Source organism: Mustela putorius, unplaced genomic scaffold (assembly GCF_011764305.1).
Source record: "Mustela putorius furo isolate JIRA1106 unplaced genomic scaffold, ASM1176430v1.1 tig00537350_pilon_pilon_pilon, whole genome shotgun sequence".
Classification (NCBI taxonomy): domain Eukaryota; kingdom Metazoa; phylum Chordata; class Mammalia; order Carnivora; family Mustelidae; genus Mustela; species Mustela putorius.
The window spans coordinates 23,797,501-23,821,520 of record NW_025422471.1 but is presented as its reverse complement, the minus strand read 5'-3'; the positions used below and the strand labels follow the sequence as shown (position 1 = coordinate 23,821,520).

Below are 24,020 nucleotides of genomic sequence, written 5' to 3'. Positions count from 1 at the left end.
AATTTGAGAAAAAATTGTTCATATACACTCCTCAATGTAGGTAAAAAAAAAAATCAAACACTACATACATACTTATCCCTAAAGGACTGTAGTTAAGTATCACAGATAAAATGCAAATCTTGTCCAATGGACCACAGAGGAAATCTATAATGAAAAGTATTTTAAGAACCCCTACCTCATTATATAGAATATATAAACTGATAAGAAAAATAATTTTTTTAGTTCTTAATTTTGCCCTAACTTGGGCTTTGTCATTGGGCTCACATTGGTGAATCATTAAAATGAATATACCTCTGGTGTTGGAGGCAAATCTATTTAGAGTGATGTTACTCATAGTCTTGTGGTCAGTAATATTGATCTGTGTTGTTTGTCTAATAGAAAAATAATAAACAATTACTAGGCAATGTTGAGAAAAGTAATCAGTTTTTATATATCACTAATATAGCAGACCTCCCAAAACATAAAGGTGATGATCTGCATAAAATCAATGTGTTATGCTACATTGCTTATATTCATCATTGCAGGTTCTCAGCAATAAATGGTACAATATTAGGCCTGAATTACTGGTAAATTGAATAGGTACATGCAAAAGAAAAAAGTTCACAATATTTAACCCATAAATTTATTCAAAAATGTCTATTTCCTAAACTCAGTGATTTTTATTGTAACAAATTCTCTTGTAAGATAGTTAAAATTTAGGTAAATAAAATATTTCAATTCTTGTTCGAATAAAAACAAAGCAATTTCAAATCAAAGTAACAAATCATATCCTATATCAGAAAAGTGTCAGAGTTCAAAAATAATTCTTATAGATGGATGAATATAGCTTTGTATTAATTTGTTAATGATTTCTGGACTTCATCAGAAATGTATAAAACACTATATGAAAATTATAACATTAATAAAATCCAATCCTAGAAAGGTTCTTTTGAACAGTATTCACCCAAGAAACCTCTGCCAGCTTCTCTCTGCTTTTTCAAGTTTTATCAGAAGCAGTTTGTAAATTAAAGTAAAAGGAAAAAAAAATAGAGTAAAAAGGGAAAAATGTATGGGTTTTAGGTACTGACAGAATCAATACTTCTCTACTTAAGAGGCTTAAGATAACATAAAGGATATCTTAAAAGATATCTTCTCTGGGCTATTCAGTATTACTAAAATTTTTAATTTCTCCTGAATTTTCCTCACGAATTTTTTAAAATCACAGAGTTACCAATTAAGAATATCATATAGCAATAGCTTGTTACTTTAACTGTGAATTTCAGTCATACATGGCAGACTGTAATGGCTAGCCGTGTAACAAATACTAGAAAGACATACACTACAATTCGTACAACTATTCCACTGTAGTCTAAATATTGTCAAAGAAAAGCACATTTGTTTAAACGTTTTGTCTCTCAAAGAGAAAAGTTGTTGAAAGCCTAGCTTTTGATCTGCTATCCTTTACAGGTAATATCAAATACAGGAGAACAATTGAACTTACCACAACTGGAAACTGGCAGTCTGAGTGGAATCACAAAAGTCAATACCCACTGAAACAGTAATGGATCCCTCAGGCTCGAGAGATTCTAGGAAATAAGATAATTTAGACATGAAGACATGGAGGACATGAAAAGAGGCAAACTAAACCCTGAAAACTTATGTAATGTTTGTAGTTTGGTTAAAACAGTCAAATTTAATGATGGCTTATAAGAACAATTTCAAACTAAGAATATTAAAGTAAATTATAAAGTAATTTCACTATTCTGCTTGAAGACTTTCTTTTCCATAACTTAGTTCTGCATATATTTCTGTTTCAGAAATATATCATTTCATGTTATGATATTGTCTTTATAGGTATTGAAGGTGAGAAGGAAATAAATGTATTCCTGTTTGGAGCAACTATACTATAAAGGACTCTCTGGCTGCTTTTTAGAGATTATGTACTTACAACTATGGAATATTTATTCTAGATATAAAATGTAAATTTTAAACAATATCCCAAGTCTCAAATGGAAATAAAAATCCAACATTTAAAAATGCAAATTAAAGCAAAGCTGCAAGAAGAAATCAATTTGTATTCAGAAATTAACCAAGACAACTGGTAATATAAGAACTAAAATAATAAGTCTAATTGCATTATTTAAAGAATTATTGGAGGAAAAATTAATTAGATTATCATGAGAAAACAAATAATAAAATGGCATCTTAGACGTTTAGAATTTCTGAAGCCTCCTCTATCAACTAACCAAGAATAGGATATAACTGTTTCAATAGATAATAACAGTTCCTTTCAGTTTACAGTGATAAAATTTAAAGCACCATTTTATTCTGCTTATGATTAAAGTTTGTCTATGGATTAGAATTATGAGGAATCTTAAATATATGGTAATATATAAAATTAGTGCCATATATATTAGTATAAACAAAAATAAAAATAAAGTGTGTATTGTATATTTATACAGAAACCATCCACTTTTGATTTCTACTTTGTTCAAAGTCTTCGGAATAACTGCAGTCATACTGCACAGTAGCTTTATATTTACCTTTATTCTGTATATATCTTAGTAAGATGCAGTTATATTTTAGCAAGAACACTCTAATCTGGGAGACTCTGACTACTGAAGGGATTATTGATAAGTATGGTTTGCCATTTTATGCTAACGATGACAGAAACGATGGTACAGATGGGACAAATAATAATTCAATAAACTTAATATATTAAGAAGTATATTTATGTCTCACAGGTTCAATGAAGATCAGGATTAATTGTTTGATTTTTTTTTTAAAGATTTTATTTATTTATTTGGCAGAGAGAGACACAACAAGAGAAGGAAAACAAGCAGGGGGAGCGGGAGAGGGAGAAGCAGGCTTCCCCCCGAGCGGGGAGCCCGATATGGGGCTCGATCCCAGAACCCTGGGATCATGATCTAAGCCAAAGGCAGATACTTAAAGACTGAGCCACCCAGGGTCCCCTTGATGCCAATTTTAAAACGTTATTGATTTATTAGTGTGCATGTCGGTTTGCTGATTCCAGTTTGAATTTCATTTGTTTATAAATCTAAAATTTATCAGGATGCTTCACAAGTTCCAAAAGACTTGCTGTCTACATCTTTAGCAAACTGACTTTATTGTAGAGCAAGTAATTACAATGATATTTGTTTACATTTTTCCTACAGCTACACCTTATCAGTTCACAGCTCTGCCAGTCACACTATTTAGTCATATACTTTAGTGACTCCTTAATGCTTTCTTTCGTGCCATAGAAAGATGATACACAGGTGGTAAATGCTGTCATCTCCAAAACATGATGGCGTTCATATTTTAAATCTCTCTACATCATGTATCCTTGTATTTCGTTTGACAAAGTGACAGTTCACAAGATGCCTTGTTGACAGCAGTCTTTGACACAGTTTGGTACCATCTTCAGGCTTAAGATAATTAACCGTGAGCTTAGTGCCACACTAATTCTGGAGGACAGCTCATGATCAATGGCATGTTTTATTATATAAATGCTTCAAGAGCCAAGTGATCAGCATAAAACTATTCATATAATTGATTTATATTATTTGAAATATACTACGTTGGGAAAGTTTACTCAATTAGTTGTATGTATTTGGATACTACCTCCAGATCAGTGCTATACACATAAAAGGATTATACAGAAATGGCTGAAAAACATGGGCTCTATTATACCATACCATTAATAATGAAAAAAGAAATCACACAGGCTGCCACTAACTTTGATTCCACAGTTGTACAGGAACTAGTGAAATACTAGCTGAACTCAAACTTGTCAATTGTTGACATAAAGTCAGTGAATATAGTGCAGAGCCTAAGGGGTGTGTGTGTGTGTGTGTGTGCACATGTGCATTTTATTTTATTTATTTAGTTTTTTTTTTCTAAATAACATTTTTAAAAATTATTTATTTCTTTTCAGTGTAACAGAATTCATTGTTTATGCACCATACCCAGTGTTCCATGCCATATGTGCCCTCCGTAATACCCACCACTTGGCTCCCTCAATCTCCTCCCGCCCCTTCAAAATCCTCAGATTGTTTTTCAGAGTCCAGAGTTTCTTCATGGTTCACCTCCCCTTCCAATTTCCCTCAACTCCCTTCTCCTCTCCATCTTCCCATGACCTCCATGTTATTTGTTATGCTCCACAAGTAAGTGAAACCATATGATAATTGACTCTGCTTGACTTATTTCACTCAGCATAATCTCCTCCAGTCCCATACATGTTGCTACAAAAGTTGGGTATTCATTCTTTCTGATGGAGGCATAATTCTCCATAGTGTATATGGACCACATCTTCCTTATCCATTCATTCGCTGAAGGGCATCTTGGTTCTTTCCACAGTTTGGCGACCGTGGCCATTGCTGCTATAAACATTGGGGTACAGATGGCCCTTCTTTTTGGGTAAATACCCAGTAGTGCAATTGCAGGGTCATAGGGAAGCTCTATTTTTAATTTCTTAAGGAATCTCCACACTGTTTTCCAAAGTGGCTGCACCAACTTGCATTCCCACCAACAGTGTAAGAGGGTTCCCCTTTCTCCACATCCTCTCCAACACACGTTGTTTTCTGTCTTGCTAATTTTCATGTGCATTTTAAATCTCTTACATACTTGGTCTCTTTGGGAAAAATGGGACAGCACATTATTCCTAATACTCTTGCAAGAAATACAGTTTCATGCTAAAGGCAGGAGAAAATCGAGACCAAAGTCATTACATATTACAGACAAAAAGAACACAGACTGGTGACAAATAAGAAAGCTGTTGCACTCCTTAACATATACATATGTGGTTATTAAGTAAATGTCTTATTTCCTTCATTTCACAAAAACATCAACATACAGTATTTGTTCTTTGTTGTATTCTTAAGATGTTTCTGGAGGACTAATTAAGGTATATCATACTCTGTAACTCTACTGTAATTTACTGATAAAAGAGACAAGGTGGTCTTACTGCACAAGAAAGAACTCTACATCTTGAGGGTATTCAATAAAATGCCAACAAAATGAAAAAAACATTACAGTCATAAAGTTTTCCCAAGAAAAGAAAAGTCTATGGCTAGTACTGAAGCAATGGTATATATTCATATTTTATTTCTGTGTTAAGGCCATACTATGAAATTTATTATATTTATTTCTTCTATTCTACATAGGCCAACAAAAGGTCAACTCATCAACTCATTATGCCAGCTCGAAGAAAAGTTAATACTGTTCTACTGTTTTAACCTTTGGCTAACATTTTCAACCTTCAGACAATTCATTTATCAGCTACTTGACATTTCTTAAACTAAACTAATTTTTTAACTAGGTAAAAAATGCTGGATTTTAAGCACTAAAAAAAGAATACAAATTGGGATATTCTAGAACTCCTTACCAATATATTAACTTCACAGAGTAATTAACTAAAAATCAGGACACTCAGTATTCATGAAATGGTGTCTTAATTACCAAATTATTTTTAAAAGTGTATTAAAAGTGGATCCAAAGTCAAGTCACTTTAACTACTTTGGTTGCTTATAAACATCTACCATATGTCATCTGTTAGGAATTGTTTTATTCCTTTGTATAAAAATATAACACAAATAATGACTTCCTTTACTGAATGACTCATGAAAACTGCAAGAAAGTATTCAACAATGTCAAAGAGCTCAGGCAAAAATGAAGAAAAATAGAATAGTTATGTGAAATAATGAGTAAAGGCGGCACAGTTGCCTGCTTAAAAGGTTTTGCTCACCTAAAGTATTATAAAAAGGAATGTTGTTCTGAAAACAACATTTCAAGAAATCAATAACAGAAACCTTATATCCTTTTTAATTGATATTATTGCCTGAAGTGTCTCCCAACTAAACTTTAGGCCCATTTTCACTTAGACAAAACAGAAAAAAAATAAAAGGCAGACATTCTAATTATTACATTAAACTCAAAAGTAACACACAATTGTTACACTTAATTTTTGAAAGGTATACTTCTGGTAAAATACTTAAAAAATGGAAGGAAATGACAGTTGATGAGCATGGAGGTTGGAAAGCACACAGTGCATCTAAGTGGCAGCCCCTTCTGCGTCAATTGGTGGTGCTGCAGGTGGGAATAGAGGACGAGGACTGTCCTATCTTGTGCTTCATCCCCCGGAAAAGGTGAGATTTCTGGGTTTGTTTTTTAATGTAAAAACATCTAGATTTCTAAGTGGTAGCAGAAGATCAAAAATATTTTAAAACATGATGTGTATAAACACTAGTAATACACTACGGGCAATTTTATAGTGTATGCCTGTAGCATACATTCTCTCAGCCTTTGCTCTCTTCACTTTCCAATTTATGGAATATGAGAGGAAACATGGAAGGGGAAATAGGATTCAAAAAGGTAGACTACATCCAGGCAGGGAATGAAGTTGGCAAGGAAGAGAAGCAGAGGGAAAGTGATGACAGTAAAATGAGAAGCAATTTTGTTTCTTCAGAGGCATTTTTTCATCACTACTAGTACATTTCCCCATTGCTGGCACCTGATTCACTAAGAACAAAGCAGTGCATTCATTTTTGTATGATAAATTCAGTTTAAAAAAGGAAAACAAACATGAACTGATTATATTCACAAATATAGTCAATAAAATAATATGTATTTTATCTTCCCTTTAAAACAAATATATTTAGGGGCGCCTGGGTGGCTCAGTGGGTTAAGCCGCTGCCTTCGGCTCAGGTCATGATCTCAGGGTCCTGGGATCGAGTCCCATATCGGGCTCTCTGCTCAGCAGGGAGCCTGCTTCCTCCTCTCTCTCTCTGTCTGCCTCTCTGCCTACTTGTGATCTCTCTCTATCAAATAAAATAAATAAAATCTTAAAAAAAAAAAACAAAAAAAACAAATATATTTAAGTATAAAATATATAGTTTTAAATGAAAATTAGTATTTACCTATTGGATTAAAAACATGCATCTGCATGCCCATAGGTAGTTTTTTCCCTCCTATGTGTATATTTTCTATCTTCCGATCAGTAGTATTATTTAACGTTATTTGTATGGAGACCATCTTATCACCAAAAATACAAGGCTGCCTTGGAAAGAAATAATGTGCAGCTAGGCCTCTTCCACTCATTCGATGAAGCAGCACATGAGTTTTCACTGGTACAAAGACAGGAGTATTGACCTATTGCACATTGGAAAAACAAATAAAGATGAATTAGTAAGTACATTTATTCTCAGACAATATATAAAATTATATGATATTTAACTCCTATTTTTCCTAAAGTATTATATAAACCACAATAACAAACATCATACCCATAAATATTAAGTCAGAAATTATACAAAAATGTAAAGAAACCACCTTCAAAACAGCATTTATATTTTTCTGTACTCTATAACATATATTAAAATATTTTGATAATATGTGCCTAATAAGATTAAGCTGTTGTATATTCAATTTTTTTAGAGTTTATAAACTTTTTTGTTAGTTTTTTTCCTAGGTATACTGCATTCCGGCATCTTGCTAATTTTCTTATTAGTTCTAATAATTTGTCAGTTGATTTTCTTGAGATTTTTGAACTTTAAGATACTATCATCTACCAATAATGAACATCTTGCACCTTCATTTCTAAATTCAACTCCTTGAACTTTTTTCACCTCAAATTTCTTTCACCATAAAATGAAGACTATCTTTAAGGTGGTTTCTTCCTTTGCTTTAATGATTAAAAAGAGCTTCCTTACTTTGAACTCAGGTAACTATTCACTTTTATTTTCTTTTAGAACTCTCATGGTTGCAATTTTTAATTTGTGTGGAACTGATGTACATATATTGACCTCTATACTTAATTATTTTCTTCAAATACTTAACCAATTGTCTGAATATGATTTAATGATTGGCTTTTCCTCAGTGACCTATAAATGCAAACATTCTGATTATTTATGTACTTGGAGACATTTTTGGACCTTGACTGAGTTGTTAAACCAGTACCACATTGTTTTATTTCTTGTAGCCCTATAATATGATTCAATTATTGGACAAAACAAAGTGTCTTTTATAACTCCATCCCCTACCAACGCATTAGCATTTTCTTGGCTAATTGTCTCTTTATATCCTTCTGTTGAATTTTAGCCTCTTTTAGTTAAATCTCCCTTCAATCTTGAGTGCATTCAGAGGAAACATATTAAATGAAGAAACACAGTTCTTTCTAAAATCATGTGATAGCTATCTTTTCATTCAAAGTCAAACTACTGCATATGGCTTGACCTGACATGGCAAGCTTAAAAAAAGAAAAAAAATCAATTTGTAATTAAACAAGCCTAATAAAGATTTTTTCCTAACAAGTGTGCTCTCCCAAACTAGATTTTCTATTATAATTGTGAGTACATTCCAACCTATTCAACATGTTCATCATGCCAATGATACCTGATGACATTAAAACTTAATAACACTAGTTTTTAAAAAATTGATCAACAAAACCCAAGAGTTAAATAATATCATACATACAAAAAGATAAGCAATGTCTTCTAAGCATCATTAAAATACAGTATTTCTTCTCCAAAAGCTCAACTCATAAGAGTGAGCAATTTAAAATAATCATCTTAAAATGCATAAAAGAACTTATTTATAAAACATAACAAATAATTGAGTACATTTTAAATTACGGCTATCTAAAGTAATGGGGTAACTGGCCTACGCATTCTACTTCAGCCTTTTGAGGATGATAGCAGTCCAGCATTTTAAGTTTTCAAAGCACTTCCACTTCTAAGCTTAGATTCTTTCCCATGTATAAAAATTATATTCAAAAGTCTTTTGTTTCATTGCTCACAGTAAGTTCTATTTGCTTTGCAAACTCTGAAGAGTTTAGTAGCATAACCCAAGACACCAATCTTTGGCAGGGAACATTCATTTAAAGATATAATGGACATCATAAAAATAAGCAAACACACAGAATATGTATGTGTGTATATGACTGCCCAGGTACATATACATATTATATTTATAAATTTATATTCAACAAAAATCTTAGATTCCCATGTCACTGAGGCTATGATAATCACCTTAAAAATAAGACTTCAACTGGATAATCATATTTTTCAGTATCTTATGTTTACTCCTTTAATTAGATAACATACCAGAGATAATAATTCTTATTTTATATTATTCACTGTTCCACAGACACACTGTCATTAAACCATTAAGTACATGTTGGTGCAGCCAGTTTTTCCTCTATGAAACTCATAGAAGTTTGGGCAACAAATAATTTGAGGAAATAACGTTGAAAGTTGGAGAGAAGCAAATGTAGAGTAGTAGAAGAGAAGGAGACCAGAAGCAGGGGTTCAGTTTACAAGCAGCTAAAAATCAGCACTTAAAACATCATATTAGGGCTTAGATATATAAGAAGGGTACACCCTGTGTCATGTAAGATTAGCAATATGTCTTGACTAGCTTATCGATTCTCTCTCAGTCTAATCATAGGACACATGGTCCAAATATTTCTTCTACCCTGCCTCAAAATTCTGTATCTTTATTATTATTGCTAGAAAGTATTAACAGATGTGCAAAGGAAGAAATACATAATTTTCCCCACTCATTCTATCCACACTCTATCAAGTTCAAGAAGCATTTTTAATAAATTCAGAATCTAAAGAAGGTCCATTCTGACAGTCCTCAAAGGTTAATCAGAGGTCTATATTCTTTTCTCAATAAACAGTCTCATAAGTAGCACTTTGTGGTAATAATGCATACTTTTGAACTAAAGAAAGGGGCTAACTGGAAATGTTTGATTTTTTAAAAACCTGCTTTCTAAGATCATACAGATTGTATTAAGTTAACTTCCTCCACTATCTACATGAATTACATAGGTCATCATATGTCCAATAAAACCAGTAAGTTTCATAAATCCTTCAATAATTTTCACATGCAATACAATTAATCCTGATGTGAAAGCAAGATTTTTGTTTGATATTTTGTACATTAGGCATCTATATTCCAGAAACATGTATGGTCTATGGCTGTTTATATTTTAATATGCTAAACACTGTGAATGGCTTTTGTGATTTCACATTTTATAAATATCAATAATCTTACTAACTGTACAAAATATAAGATAAAGATAACAAATTATAGAAAGACCTAAATTTGAGTTGGGAAAATGAGGGCTAACTTTGAAAAAAAAAAAGTATATATTTAATGAATTTGAACATAACAGATCATCTTAGGTAAGGGATGGCAGACTACAGCCCACAAGCCAAATATGGACTGTGGCCTGTTTTCATAAAGTTTTTGTTTTGTTTTGTTTTGTTTTCATAAAGTTTTATCGGAATTCAGCCATACTCACTCATTCACATATTGTTGATGGTTGCTTTTTTGCTCTGCACTGGCAGAGTAGAGTATTTGCAGGGCTTACTATATTTACTACCTGGACCCTTTATAGAAAAAGTTTGCCAACTCCTCACATAGGGGCACAGATGTTACATACTTCCTCTTCCCCTTCCCTTCTGTTATTGTTGGGAAACAAGTTCCCACAGTCTCCCATGTTTTTGGACATCTTCTGAGCAAAGGTATTGACAACTTGGCTCCTGAAACTGTTTTCAAGGATGTTTATATAGCAAACAGCCTTTGGAAACAGGAAAATGCCTCCTTCCAGGGCAACATTGGGACAGATTTGCTACCAGCTCTTTATAAAAGATCGGGATCTTCTGTAGAGGTGCCTGTCCTGTAAAGCAACATACCACATGTCGAGTCATCACTGGGCCTTCATCCTGTCACCCTGTGGGAACTGGGGCTTGTGAAGAGGCACAAATGACATTACTGATGTAATAAACTGCACTTTGTCTTTTTTTTTTTTTTTTAAGATTTTATTTATTTGACAGAGCAAGAGAGGGGAATTCAAGCAGGCAGAGTGGGAGAAGGAGAAGCAGGCTTCCCTCTGAGTGCGGAGCCAGATCCGGGGCTCAATCCCACAACCCTGGGATCATGACCTGAGCCAAAGGAAGAGGTTTTAACCCACTGAGCCACCCAGGTGTCCTGACCTGGTTACAGTTAACTGGTGAGTCTCTTTCCCAAGATTTTTGGGTTCGGGACCTGATAAGTCAAACCTATCTCTCTCAAATGGCTAAAAGTCTGAGATTTAAAACTTTAATGTTTCTGGTCCCATTTCCTGACATATTGTTCTGTAAGAAATAAAGCAAATTTCGAAGAAAAGCACAGATGAGGGATAGAGAGCCCTGCCAGTATCTGTGGTTTCTATACTTCTTGAATCTGACACATTCCTGTCCTTCCTGAAAGCTTGGTTTCTGTGAAATACTTCAGGGTTCCTTCTAGTACCTTCCTTTTTTTGCTTAAGCTAGTTCAAATTGGGTTTCTATCTTTTAATTCCTCCAACCAACTACTGATTGGGATTAGTCAGATTTCAGGATGCTATTGGGGGAGCAGGCAATAAAATTCTAATGGAAAAATAGGCTTTCTTGCTCCTTTTCCTAAAGGCATAGTAGATAAGGAATGGAGAGACCAGAGTCTCAGGTATGTCCTCTAATTAGGTGGAACCACATGAATCTATCAATTCAAAACAGCTGAATTAGCAATCCATATGGTTCAACCTAAGAGCCTGCTTTGGTTCAAGACTTAGTCCTATCTTCCATAGGAAAGAGGAGTGCTTGATGTGGCCATCCTAACTCACTGGAGTTCTATGTTGACATTAGACAGCAAAGTAACTGCTAATAAGAAAGTACCACCTTGCCTTTCTTTGTTCTCTGATTCTGTCTCCCATGGGTATCTTGGGGAAAAAGGTGGTCTTGTCCAAGAATTGGGTATTCCAAGGCTCCTTGTCCAGTAAGATTATCACGATTTCAAATGCAAAGTAACTATTAGTTATCAATTTACTCACTCTTTCAACTAACATTTATTCAGTTAGTTGTGCCAACCACTACACTTAGGGCTATGATACAGAGACAAAGACAGAATATCCCAGTCTCCAAAGAGTTTACTTTAGTTGGGGAGAACTACGTAAATCTCTAGTGTGATAAATGCCATGACAGTGATAAACTTAGTACACTAAGAAAACACAATAGTCATAGCTGGCACGTAAGGGAGAGATCAGGGAGGGATCCATAATTACATGAATGAACTAATAAGTAAAATCTGATCACTTCTCATTATCTCTACTGTTACCATCCTGCTCTGATTCACCACCACCATCTCACATCTGGATTATTCCAGTGGCCTTCCTAGTGTTCTCCTCGCTTCTACTCTTATACCCTACTGAGCATAGATTGAACACAACAGTCAGGATGAATCAGTTACATTATGTCACCCCTCTATTCAAAATCCTCCAATGGCTCCCAATTTCACCAAGCAAATAAAAACCAAAAATCCTTACAAAGTCCTGTAAGGTCCCATATGGCCTGACCCCCTGTTGTTTCTTTGACTTCATTTTCAATTACTGTTGAACCCATGAATCACTCCACTCTAGCCACCCTTATTTCCTTGCTATTCCTTCCACACACCAGTAATGTTCCCATCACAGGTCCTTGGCAATGGTTCCTTGGAATGTACTTCCTCTACATATTCACAGTGACTCACTTCTGATTCATCTTTGCTCAGATGCAACCTTTTTAATGAGGCTTAACCTATTTGCATTTCTTCCATCTAATTTCCTTTTTCTTCTTCTATAGCCACTTAATACCTTCTCTAACACTACATACATAATTTGCTTATTTGTTATATTTGTTTTCTGCCACGGCATTTATTCCCCACCTTTATGTTCAAATGTGTAAAGCATAATTTTACCCACTTTCAGAATTCAAAGCATAATTTTACTATTTTAAATGATTACAGAGGTTTGCAGATAATATACCTCTAGTGTTGGTTTTAACTATACTTCATTTGATGCTGGGTGCTCAATTAAAACACTGTTCCTAGGGGTGCCTGGGTGGCTCAGTGGGTTAAAGCCTCTGCCTTTGGCTCAGGTCATGATTCCAGGGTCCTGAGATCGAGTCCCACATCGGCTCTCTGCTCAGCAGGGAGCCTGCTTCCTCTCTCTCTGCCTGCCTCTCTGCCTACTTGTGATCTCTGTCTGTCAAATAAATAAATAAATAAAATCTTTAAAAAAAAGGCACAAAAAACCAAAACACTGTTCCTACAAATACTACAGTCTTACAGCAACATACTCTGGTGATAAGGGGAGATTATCAATATTAATATCTGTTGGCTTTAGGATAAGACTTGACTAGAAATCTTCTGTTATGTGTACATGCAATTATAAACAAATAAAAAGATACCATATTTCTTAAAGGCACACACAAAGAACAACTTATTAATTAGAAGGACTTCTATGCTATAATCCATCAGTCTCAGAATATCTGTTTTGGATAAAAGCATTAGTTCCCATTAAATATTAAAACTTGTAAAAAAATAAACCTTGTATAACAGGATACTATAAAAGACAATATTTGAAAACATTTGTTTTGATTTAATTATTTAACTATAATGTTCAAAGAATTAAAAAGCTAGCTGCATTATAAGCAAATGATATGGCTTATCCTCACTATGATTCTTAAGGAGGTAATTAGTTCAGTAACTGTAATAACTCTAAAATAAAAAGCCTCCTTCCAGAGTTAACAGAACAAAAAGCATTAAGTTACAATGAGATAATCCTCTACAAATCTTTACACAGCATATGTTTAAATAATAAAAGTCGTTTGTGTACTTTTAGATGGTTTATGAAAATAACCAATCAATTCTGCAGACACAACATTATTTCTAAAGGAAATCTATGTGACTCATGATGCCTGTAGATACACAGAGACAAACCACACATATTTTATCAGTTTATTACAGTAAGCAAATAAGCGTGGAATGAGAGTGCACATAACTGTCTACTTAGCGCTTACTGAAACATTTATAAGAGCTGTTATCTCCCTAATAACAGACAGACAGCGTGCAATTTTAGAGAGGAGAAAAGCTTCATATTTTTTAACACTTCACTAAAAAGTAACTGAAGAGTGTAAAATGAAAAATACTCTGTGCAGTTAGCTGGTAATGGACCATATTATCAACTCAAGTTAGATTTATAGGATACAAACTAGTCACTAATAGTTATTTTATGACATAGCATGTCTGCTTTTTTTTGAGATTATTAAGATTAAAGTTGTAAAACTTCTTTTGAACATAGCCGTTCAAAATGATTGAATTATAAAATTTAAATGAGAATTGAAAAATAAAACATGGAATATCAAGTAAGTGCCTAAGAATAAAACTTGTTCAACATTTGTATTACTATTTCAAAGATAACACTTCCATGTAAAGCTTTATAAAACAATGTTTCCCAGCTTTTTATGCTTTAATTCACATTTAGTCACTTAATCATTTTTAAGTATTATCAATCTATTCTGTTTTTGGTCTTCAAAAATATGAAGATCTGCAGTATATAAAATGCTCTCTTTGCATCTGGTTTTGTTTGGCCTATTTTATAGCAGTATATATTTAAACTTATGATTTATAAAAATGATCAGAAAACAGGTACAACAGAGATAGTTTTGTGCTTAAAATTAGTATTTTAACCAAGGTATGTCTCAAGTGATAACAGCTATAATGCAGAAAGCTACAATATTGTCTTCTTTACTGAGTTAACTGTAGAGAGAGAGAGTCTATTTTACCTTTAACCCATAGTATTGACAACAGTACTTAGTAAAGAATAAAAAAAGGTGGGGGAAGCAAATTTTCTTAACTCTTAGCTCTAACTATAAACATAAACTCAAAGAAATATACATCATTTTCCATCAAATTTTGCTTTAAATGAATGGTTTATAATCCTAAAGCTAACCTCCTTCTTATATATGTAAATCTGGGTATTCTAGAAAGTAATGTTAATTTCTCATATTTCATTTTACTAATCAATATATACTGTGAAGAACATGAGACTTTTTTTAACCTCTTTATTTTGGTAATAATATATATTATAAAAATATACATGCAGAAATATCTGAATCCATTATCAACAAACATTTAATGAGTACCTTACTTGACACATGGTGTTAAGCAAGCATCAGCAAATTCAACCTGTGGACTAAATCCAGGCCATGGTCATTGGGATACAGCCATATTCTTTCATTTATATATTGTCTTATGTCTGCTTTGTGCCACAGTGATAGAGCTGAGTGACTGTGGCCTGAAAACCTGGAAATATTTACTAACTGGCCTGCTACAAAATGTTTGCTGACCCCCTATTATAAGTTGTATTCAGTTTATATCGGTATTGAGATGAGGGGGAGATTATAATATCTTTTTATTTCTCCTCTCCAAATCTATAAGCAAATTTATAGTAAACCTATAAGCTTCAATGTCAATACATTTAATGCTTTTTACAAATCTGAAATCCAGATGCACATGATCTTTTACTTATCACTTTTATGGAAAAGTAGTTCCAGAACCACAGAAAAAGATATGTCATTCTATTCTCAGATATGTTCTGCTATTCTTTTTTTATTTCCTTTCTGACATTTGGCTTAAGGATGCTAACAAAAACAAAACTGAATCTGGTTTTCACAGAGTTTAGCAAAAATGATTCCAATAACTAATCACAACAACCTTCATCAAAACAAGAATATTTTACAGAAGTACAACACAATTATGTGTTATCTAACAGATGCGATAATCATCTGATCTTAGTAGTTTGACTGCTTTCTCTGATATCAATCACATAATATAAAAAAGAAAATGCTACTGTCCTCAAAGCTCAGGACCTTGCATTATCTTTGACACCCTCTTTATTTCCAACAATTAGTTGACTAGTCTGATGTCTCTTATATTCATATTCTTCCTTCCTATCCATCTACCACCCACTTAGTTGTATCATTTACATCTGAAACAGTAAAAAAATGTTTATTTAAAATAGAAAAAGTAATGCATGTTTCTTAAAAGTAATTTCAGGGGCGCCTGGGTGGCTCAGTGGGTTAAAGCCTCTGCCTTCGGCTCAGGTCAGGATCCCAAAATCCTGGGATCAAGCCCCGTGTCGGGCCCTCTGCTCAGCAGGAAGCCTGCTTCCCTCTCTCTATTTGTCTGCCTCTCTGCCTACTTGTGATCTCTGTCTGTCAAATAAATAAATAAAATCTTAAAAAAAAATTTCAAACTGTGTGGACAAATAAGTAAAATTCCTCTCAGACTGAACCATAATTAATAATTTGGTTACCTTATCTTTTGCTCCCTTCTTACTTCTGCTTACGCATGCAACTTGGTCACCTGTCTTTAGGATCCTTACACTTCAATCTGTACCACACACTCCCATAAAAATAATCTTCTGGGGTGTATCACTGGCATCCCAGTTAAGCATCTGACTCTTGATTTCGGTTTAGGTCATAGTCTTAGGGTGGTGAGATCAAGCCCCACATTGGGCTCCATGCTCAGCAAGGAATCTGCTTGAGATTCTCTCTCTCCCTCTGCCCCCTTTCCCTGCCCCACACTCTCTCTAAAATAAATAAATCTTTAAAACAAATCATTTTCTTAAAGTGTACCTCCCTTATGTGCTCAGCGAACTCTGGTGGAGAGTGCCAGGCTTTGAAGCTAAATAGACTAGAGCTGAAACCCTGGCTGTGCAATGTACTAATGCTTACCTAACAAACCCTATGATACTAGAAAAGCTACACTCTCTAGGAACCTCAATTTTCACATCTGTAAAATGGGGGAAACCACCGTCTATCTTCCAGGTTGCTGTAAACCTAAGCTGAACATTTAAACAAATTTGGAGGGGTGAAGGGTCTGAGGAATATAAAAGGCCCAAGTAAGAAAGTAAGATAAGATTTTAGAGTTGAAATAAGAGCATGTGGCTAAAATCTAGTACAGGTTAAAGTTACCAGAACTGAACAGATAGATAGAGAGGCTGTGAGGCTACAGATGCACAGGCTGGTAAAGTGTGCATGGAGATCTCCCAGATGAAGGTGGGCTGGAGAAATGATGTCCAAGATGCCAAGATTTTCAATGAATGTGGGTAGTGATTAAAGGTTCTCAAGATGAGAATGAAAAGAAAGGGAAGACAGTATAGTAAGATGGGATGGGCCCCTCAGAAGGAAGGAATGTGATAACAAGGGAATGATCCAGAAGCAACAGCTGCTTCACACAAACAATCTTGCTGGTAATGAATGATTTCATCAAAGACAATTACAGAGTATTATGAGTGAGGTCAGGCTGAGAACATTTTCTTTCTTTTTTTTTTTAATATTTTATTTATTTATTTGACAGACAGAGATCACAAGCAGGCAGAGAGGTAGGCAGAGAGAGAGAGGAGGAAGTAGGCTCCCCGCCAAGCAGAGAGCCCAATGCAGGGCTCGATCCCAGGAACCTGGGATCCTGACCTGAGCGGAAGGCAGAGGCTTTAACCCACTGAGCCACCCAGGCGCCCCAGGCTGAGAATATTTTCAATAGGACATCAAGATCCAAATGGTGATTCCCAGAGAAAAACCAGGCTACATAACAGTACTTTGTAAAAGTACATGAGAGAAATTGGTAGCTGTTCTACGTATTTTATGGTTGGGACCACTGCATCAAAATACTGGCTTTGCTGCTTCCACTTCAATGAATTGTAACTTAGGGGACAGAGGGGATATGGATCTCATCTAGGCAAAGTCCTAGAGGAAGAAAAAGAATTATCTTAGTTGATGTACAAATTGGAAAGGCAGTGTTATTATGGCTACTTTAATTTTAAATGTTTTTATTTTTTTTTAAAAATATTTTTTATTTTTTTTTGAGAGAGAGAGAGTGCTGGAGAAGGGGAGAGAGACAGTGAGTTACAAGCAGATTCCACACTGAGCGTAGAAACTAATCCAAGATCCAATCCCACAACCTTGAGATCAGAACCTGAGCTGTGAGCTGAAACCAAGAGTCAGCAATCAACCTACTGCGCCACCCAGGCACCCCTATGACTACTTTTAATTTTAAGTAAGAGGTCCCTCTGGGGATGCCTTCTTTGAATCTGATAGAGGATAAAAATATGCCTTTATATCGTAGATGCCAGTCAGATGTACAATAAATTGCTGAGGAATTCCTAACATAGGGTGAGGATGGGGCAATGGGTCCTTTGAGACCATAAGAATACACACATATATATTTTTTCTTATCTGTGCATAAATATTTTAAATTTTTCAGTTAGGAGGTAGGGATGGGAAGAAGAATTTGATTTATCACACAAGACGTAAGAGTCTTTGGAGTCCATGTCTGTGGTAGCAAAGCCTGCTGATGACCCAGCCTTCTCTTCATTAAAATCACTTGACTGAATTTTTCTGGATCAAGTCCTGGGACTGGGGTCTAAGTGACTGTATTCTGGCAAGAGTTCATGTATTCACAGGTTATACCCATTTCTGTCCCGTGAACCATTTTTCTTCAGAAGTAATGAAGGCTATGACTTCCTTATTGTCAGGCAGAGTTACAGCTGGCAGTGTTAGGAAAGAAAACACTAGATTTTTATGTTAGAAGATGTTCAAGTGATTTGATGAGAAGAAAATTATTTAATTTCTCTGAGCTTGAATATGTAAAATAAAGGGTAGCATATCTAATTCATTGGATTTTAAGAGGATATAGTGAGATACTGCATATAAAAGTGTTTCGTAGATGAAAGTGTTCTTTAATTATTATTAAAGACAGTGTTTATGAGCATAAGTATAAAAGCAGTGGCAGAACTAAGATTAGAACTTAGTATTTTTAAGTGTCATTTCTGTCAAGCAGTAAGCTACAATTCCTTCTTTAATAAATACAAAATACTCCTTACGATAAAAGAAAATAAAGATAGGTTGTGCAAACTAGTAGGGAGATTTTTTTTTCTCTCCTTTAGAGAATTATAGGAAGTGGCATGAACCAGTATTTATTATTTCTTTCCCAAGATTAATAATAATAATAAAAGATTAAAAATAATATTTAAAATATGATCTTAATTGTGAATCAGTATCCTTAGTCAAAGCACTTTCAAAAGCAAGCAAATCAATAAATTGAGATTAGAATTATGTTTAAAATACCACTTCTGTAATAAAGTAGGTATGTCAAAATGGATTTCAGGTGATAATTTCATAAGCACATTGAAAAGCAAAAGAATCTCAAGAGAAGTCTGAATGCTGTAACATTAGAGGAAGACCACTATGCTCTGACATATTTTACATTTTTTATTTCATCAGTGGTACAGTATTAATAAAACCTCTGGTATCTATATAGCCATCTTCAGCACTGAAATTATGGAATCCCACTTTTACTCTAGTTATAAGGAATTAACTCTCAGAATTTGAACATGTTGAAAAGAACAATGCAGAATATCCCTAAAAAAAAGTAATGAAGGTTAGTAACCTGAGGCAGCTGGATGGGACACTAGACCAGATGTCAAAAGACCTGGGTTTGAGTTTCAACTCAGCCATACATTAGTGGTGAGACCTTACCTAAATCACAACCTCATTTAACTTCTGTTTTTCTCTTCTGTAAAATGGGGCTAATTATACATATCCTGTCTGTTTCACTGAGTTCTTGTGAGGATAAAATGAGATTGTATATGTGAAACTGATTTTTAAACTGTTCGAGAAAAGGCATTATTGGGATTATTAGTAAATTGAGTTCTCAGTCAATGTTAAAATACCAATCTGTCAGATAACATTAGGTCATCAGGTTAAAAGTATGTATCAAAAAGCTGAATCACCATTGGAGAGGGGCTTTTAAAACAATATTGCTGTATTTATTGATAGTACCATCTGAAGGCCTTTAAAAAAGTAATCCCTTCCCCCATGTCCTTTTTTTCCTCTCTGTTAGTTGTGGGTGAAGAGGACTGTTCTCTAAAAGGTTTCTAAATGATGTTGATGTTAAAAAATAAAGTATCACCATTTAACAGCCTTTTAAAGAACAGTCCCTAGTACAGTCTTTGTTAACAACTGAGGGAGGAAGGGACTATTTTTTCAAAGGCTTTTAGAGGATGTTGTTAAAAGAATATATAGTGACATCATTTAAAAGCCTTTTAAATAATAGTTCTTCTTCCCTCCCAATTGTAATGTCCTTGGCTTTCATTTATTTTGTACTACAAGCTGAAAATGGACATGCCAACATATTATTGGCCACGGCAGGCATTTGTTGGATGGAGAACGATGTATTGCTTTTAAAAAGGTCGCTGCCCAGAAATAAATCCAATTCTTCAAGAACATAGTACCATTTCTACACAGGATATTGCCCACCCACCTTATCACTGAGTTGTAGTACCTTCTGCTTGTTTTCTCTGAGTTTACTGAAGAAGATATAATGAAAACAGGAAAGAAGTCATAGCTAAGTCATTTTAAGATTTCCTGTGACATGAATGTAGTCCTACCATCTACCCACCCAAAACTGCTTGAATTAACTCTCCATCCAAATTACAACAAAATCTAACTTCAGCTCCTATTCTGTCTTTATTAAACTATTTCTGCCCACTATGCTTCTCATTTTAAACATTACTCCACCAGCAGATAGCTGGACACTAAGGGTTTCTCTCCACATTCAGCTCGCAGGGACAGGAAATATTAAGTCAACCATTTGGTTTAAAGATTATACAAAGTCAAATAGCCAGTAAGCTCTGAGATAGGTTAGGTCTGATGATCTTTTACATAAAAAAGAAACTAGCTCTAGTGGTATAATCACAGAATATGAAACAATTTTCCATCTCTTCTTGTGTTGAATCTTTTCTGAAGACTGTCATGTTAAGAACAGGAATTCCTAGACCTAAAACACTGTGAAAAAACAAGCCTTTAAAAAGTCTAAAAGCACAGCCCTCCAAATACACTGTATTTCAATTCTAAATTTTAGTGTGCTCCTTACTTTCTGCCAATCTTGCACACAGAAGTCACTTGTTAGTTCTTTATAACGTACCCAAGTCACAATAAATCATTATTTGTGATTTATCATAGTAAGTCACATGGTTTAGTTAAATGTTAAACACTACCCTCAATACATCGCTTAGTTCAAGCCCCAATTTATCCACACAACACTTCCTGACCCTACTTCAATCCATAAAGATATTAGCTACATTCCACTTTGATATTTCCTGTAATTTAATTTTCATATTATTACCTTTATGTATTTCATTTTATAATTTGAGTTTATTCTTCTGTACCGTGTAAATAATGAAGTGCTAAGCCTAGACAATGATAATTTCTTTGCATGTTTCTGCATAATTTTTATAAAAAGTATAAGTGAGTTTTCTTCCCCAGAGGCTTATATGCAATAACTCAATTTGGAAAGCTTTTCAGCTTTTAGACCTTGAATGTGAAATGTCACCACGTCTGGCAGTAGTCTCTTATTCACTCAATAAACAACACTGAATACAAAAATACACACACATACATACCCAACTTTTGAACTCTATTGCCATAAGAACATAAGTGAGTTACCTGTGCCTAGAATTATATTTGATAGTAAACAGTTAAATATTTTAAAAACAATAAAACTTCCATTTATCTGAGATGTTTCCATTATCTATTGAGATATATCAATATTTCATTGAGAAATATTATTATAATTCTTATCTAATAAATGAAAATTGCTAAGATTTTGAAATAAAAATTCTGACTTGAACATCAAAAAGATAATAGGAGGAAGATATAAATATACAAAATTTAATCTAATATGACTGACTTGAAATTTTCAAATTTCTCTTCTTTAAAAAGGATTTTATTTATTTGAGAGAGAGAGGGAGAGTGTGAGTGGGCAGCAGAAGCAGGAGAGAGACAATCAGACTCTATGCTGAGTGCAAATCCTCATGTGGGGCTCAATCTCAAGACCCTGAGATCATGACCTGAGTTGAAACCAAGAGTCAGATGCCCAACCAAATAAGCCACACAGTTGCTCCTCAATTCGCTCTTAATTTGAGTAATTCTGAACTAGAGTTAAGTAAAACTGCTTGCCACAAGAACTGCTTGGTTAGGCGGCTGGCCATAACCTCCACAGCAGGCCTTCGTCTAAATTCTAGGAATAAGTGAATGATCACCATGGTACAATCAACACCAAGAACAAAGAGTACATGCTTATGTGTAGTGTTGGGCTCTGGGTCTGCATCAGAATGACCTCCATAAATGCCATGGCCCTACTGTGCCTCCCCTCTGCAATTTGATAGGTGAGGTTTAAATATCTGAGTTATCTTCCTCTTCATACAGGTTTTATAGATGAGATGGTATACAGATTAATGGCTCAAAGATATCCCAAGTCCTGACCCACAGAACCTATGAATACGTAATGCAGCACGGTAAGGGGGAATTAAGGTTGCTAATTAGCTGATTTTGAGATGGGGAGATTTTCCTGATTATTTAGGTAGACCAATGTTATCATATGGTTCCTCTAAGTATCAGTTAAAGGCAGGAGAGTCAGTGTTAGAGTGATGCATTGTGAGAACAACAGTCAGTTTTTGGAAGACAGAAGGGGCCATGAGCCAAGGGATGGGGGCAGCCTCCAAAAGCTGGAAAAGGCGAGAAAAAGGATTCTCTCAGAGAGCCTCCAAAAGGAATGTAGCCATGCTCACACCTTATGATTTTAGCTCAATGAGACCCATTTTGGACTTCTGACCTCTTGTATTATAGGAAAATAATAAATTTGTACTGTTGTCAACTACCCAGTTTCTAGTAATGTATTATGGCAGCAGCAGGCAATTAATAAAGGTAATTTTGATGTCTAGTTAAAAATTACTGTTCTGCGGGCGCCTGGGTGGCTCAGTAAGTTAAGCCTCTACTTTCGTCTCAGGTCATGATCTCAAGGTCCTGGGATTGAGCTCTCTGCTCTGAGGGGAGCCTGCTCCCTACACTCCCGCCCCGCCTGCCTCTCCCTGCCTACTTGTGATCTCTGTCAAATAAATAAACAAAATCTTAAAAAAAAACAAACCTACTGTTCTGAATTCTTGTGTCATAAAACCTGTCCGTGGAGACTACAGCATGTTACTTTGCATATATCTTTCAATGGTTGATCTGTGATCTGAGAGGCATCAAAAATTCTGCTTTCCCTATAGTATATTCTCATTATGTTTAAGTTTCAACGAGCAGAGACACTAATAAATTTGAATGTCTCTCAAATCTGGGTAGTTATTTGTCAGAATCATTTAGGGCTGTTGTTTTTTTAAAATCCCTTCCCCTAAATACCCCTTACATAAGTTTAATGATCACATTGAGTTGGTTTTGATGTGCTTTGTTAACTGATAGGTACTGAGGACCAATGAAAAAATAAAAGATAAACTGTCTTCCAAAGGCCCCAATTTAATGCACTGCTTATTATATGAGACTGCCTCTTACTCTTCTTTATTAATATTTATCAGTCTTTCTGATAAAACATGCATATACAAACATTTTATATGAGTTTTATACAGGCAAAAGGGGGTTATAATAAGTAGTACTAGTCACAGACATTTGGGTGATGAGGCAACGAAACAGAGAAGTTTCAATGGGGGAAAAGGAAGGAATGAAAGCAATATGAGACGGTTTGGGTAGGGCAGAACAAGTTTAGGATAATGAAAACTTAGGTTATAGAGAAAGTGGGTAGATACTAAAAGAGCAATAATCCTAAAGAAACTCTTAAAAATGTTACTCTCTCTTCCTCTCCCTCTGCCTCTGCCTTTGTCCCTCCCCACTGGGCATGAGCAAGTGAATAAGGACAGAGGGAGAGGGATAAGGAGAAGCAGATTCCCTGGTAAGCAGGGAGTCTGACTGGGGACTGATTCCAGGACTCTGGGATCCTGACCTGAGCCAAAGGCAGACGCTTAGCCAATAGAACCACCCAGGCACCGAAAAGTCATATTTTTTAAAAGGTTACATACACTTTGCCACTGTTCATGTCAAAGTTAATGTTATAACTGCTGGGATATATAATGCAGGTGTATCCAAGGGTACTTATGCAACCAGGGCTATGTGGAAAAGTGGAACCACCAGAAATACAACCTATGCTGCTCAGAAAAAGCTCAATTCAAGTCTGTGTCTGTATGATAGAAATATATGTAGAAATGTCAGGGCACCTGGGTAGCTCAGCTGGTCAAGCATCTGACTCTTGATTTCAGCTTGGGTCATGATGCCAGGGTTGTGGGATCATTTGGGCTCTGTACTGGGCAT

The 24,020-nt window shown here is 34.9% G+C and overlaps 1 protein-coding gene across 6 annotated transcripts in view; it reads right to left on the bottom strand.

The window, feature by feature from the left end:
- The window catches only part of AP3B1 (adaptor related protein complex 3 subunit beta 1), a 352,907-nt gene that overhangs the window by 29,955 nt on the left and 298,932 nt on the right, over positions 1-24,020 (bottom strand). For all 6 annotated transcript variants that reach the window (XR_006604977.1, XM_004766831.3, XM_045074384.1 and 3 more), the window contains 2 exons: positions 6,897-7,128; positions 1,481-1,565 (listed from right to left, as the gene is read on the bottom strand). Coding sequence is in view for 5 of the 6 variants with exons in the window: in XM_004766831.3 (XP_004766888.1) it covers positions 1,481-1,565; positions 6,897-7,128 (317 nt within the window). In the remaining variant the exon portion in view is untranslated. The remainder of the gene's footprint in view (positions 1-1,480; positions 1,566-6,896; positions 7,129-24,020) is intronic.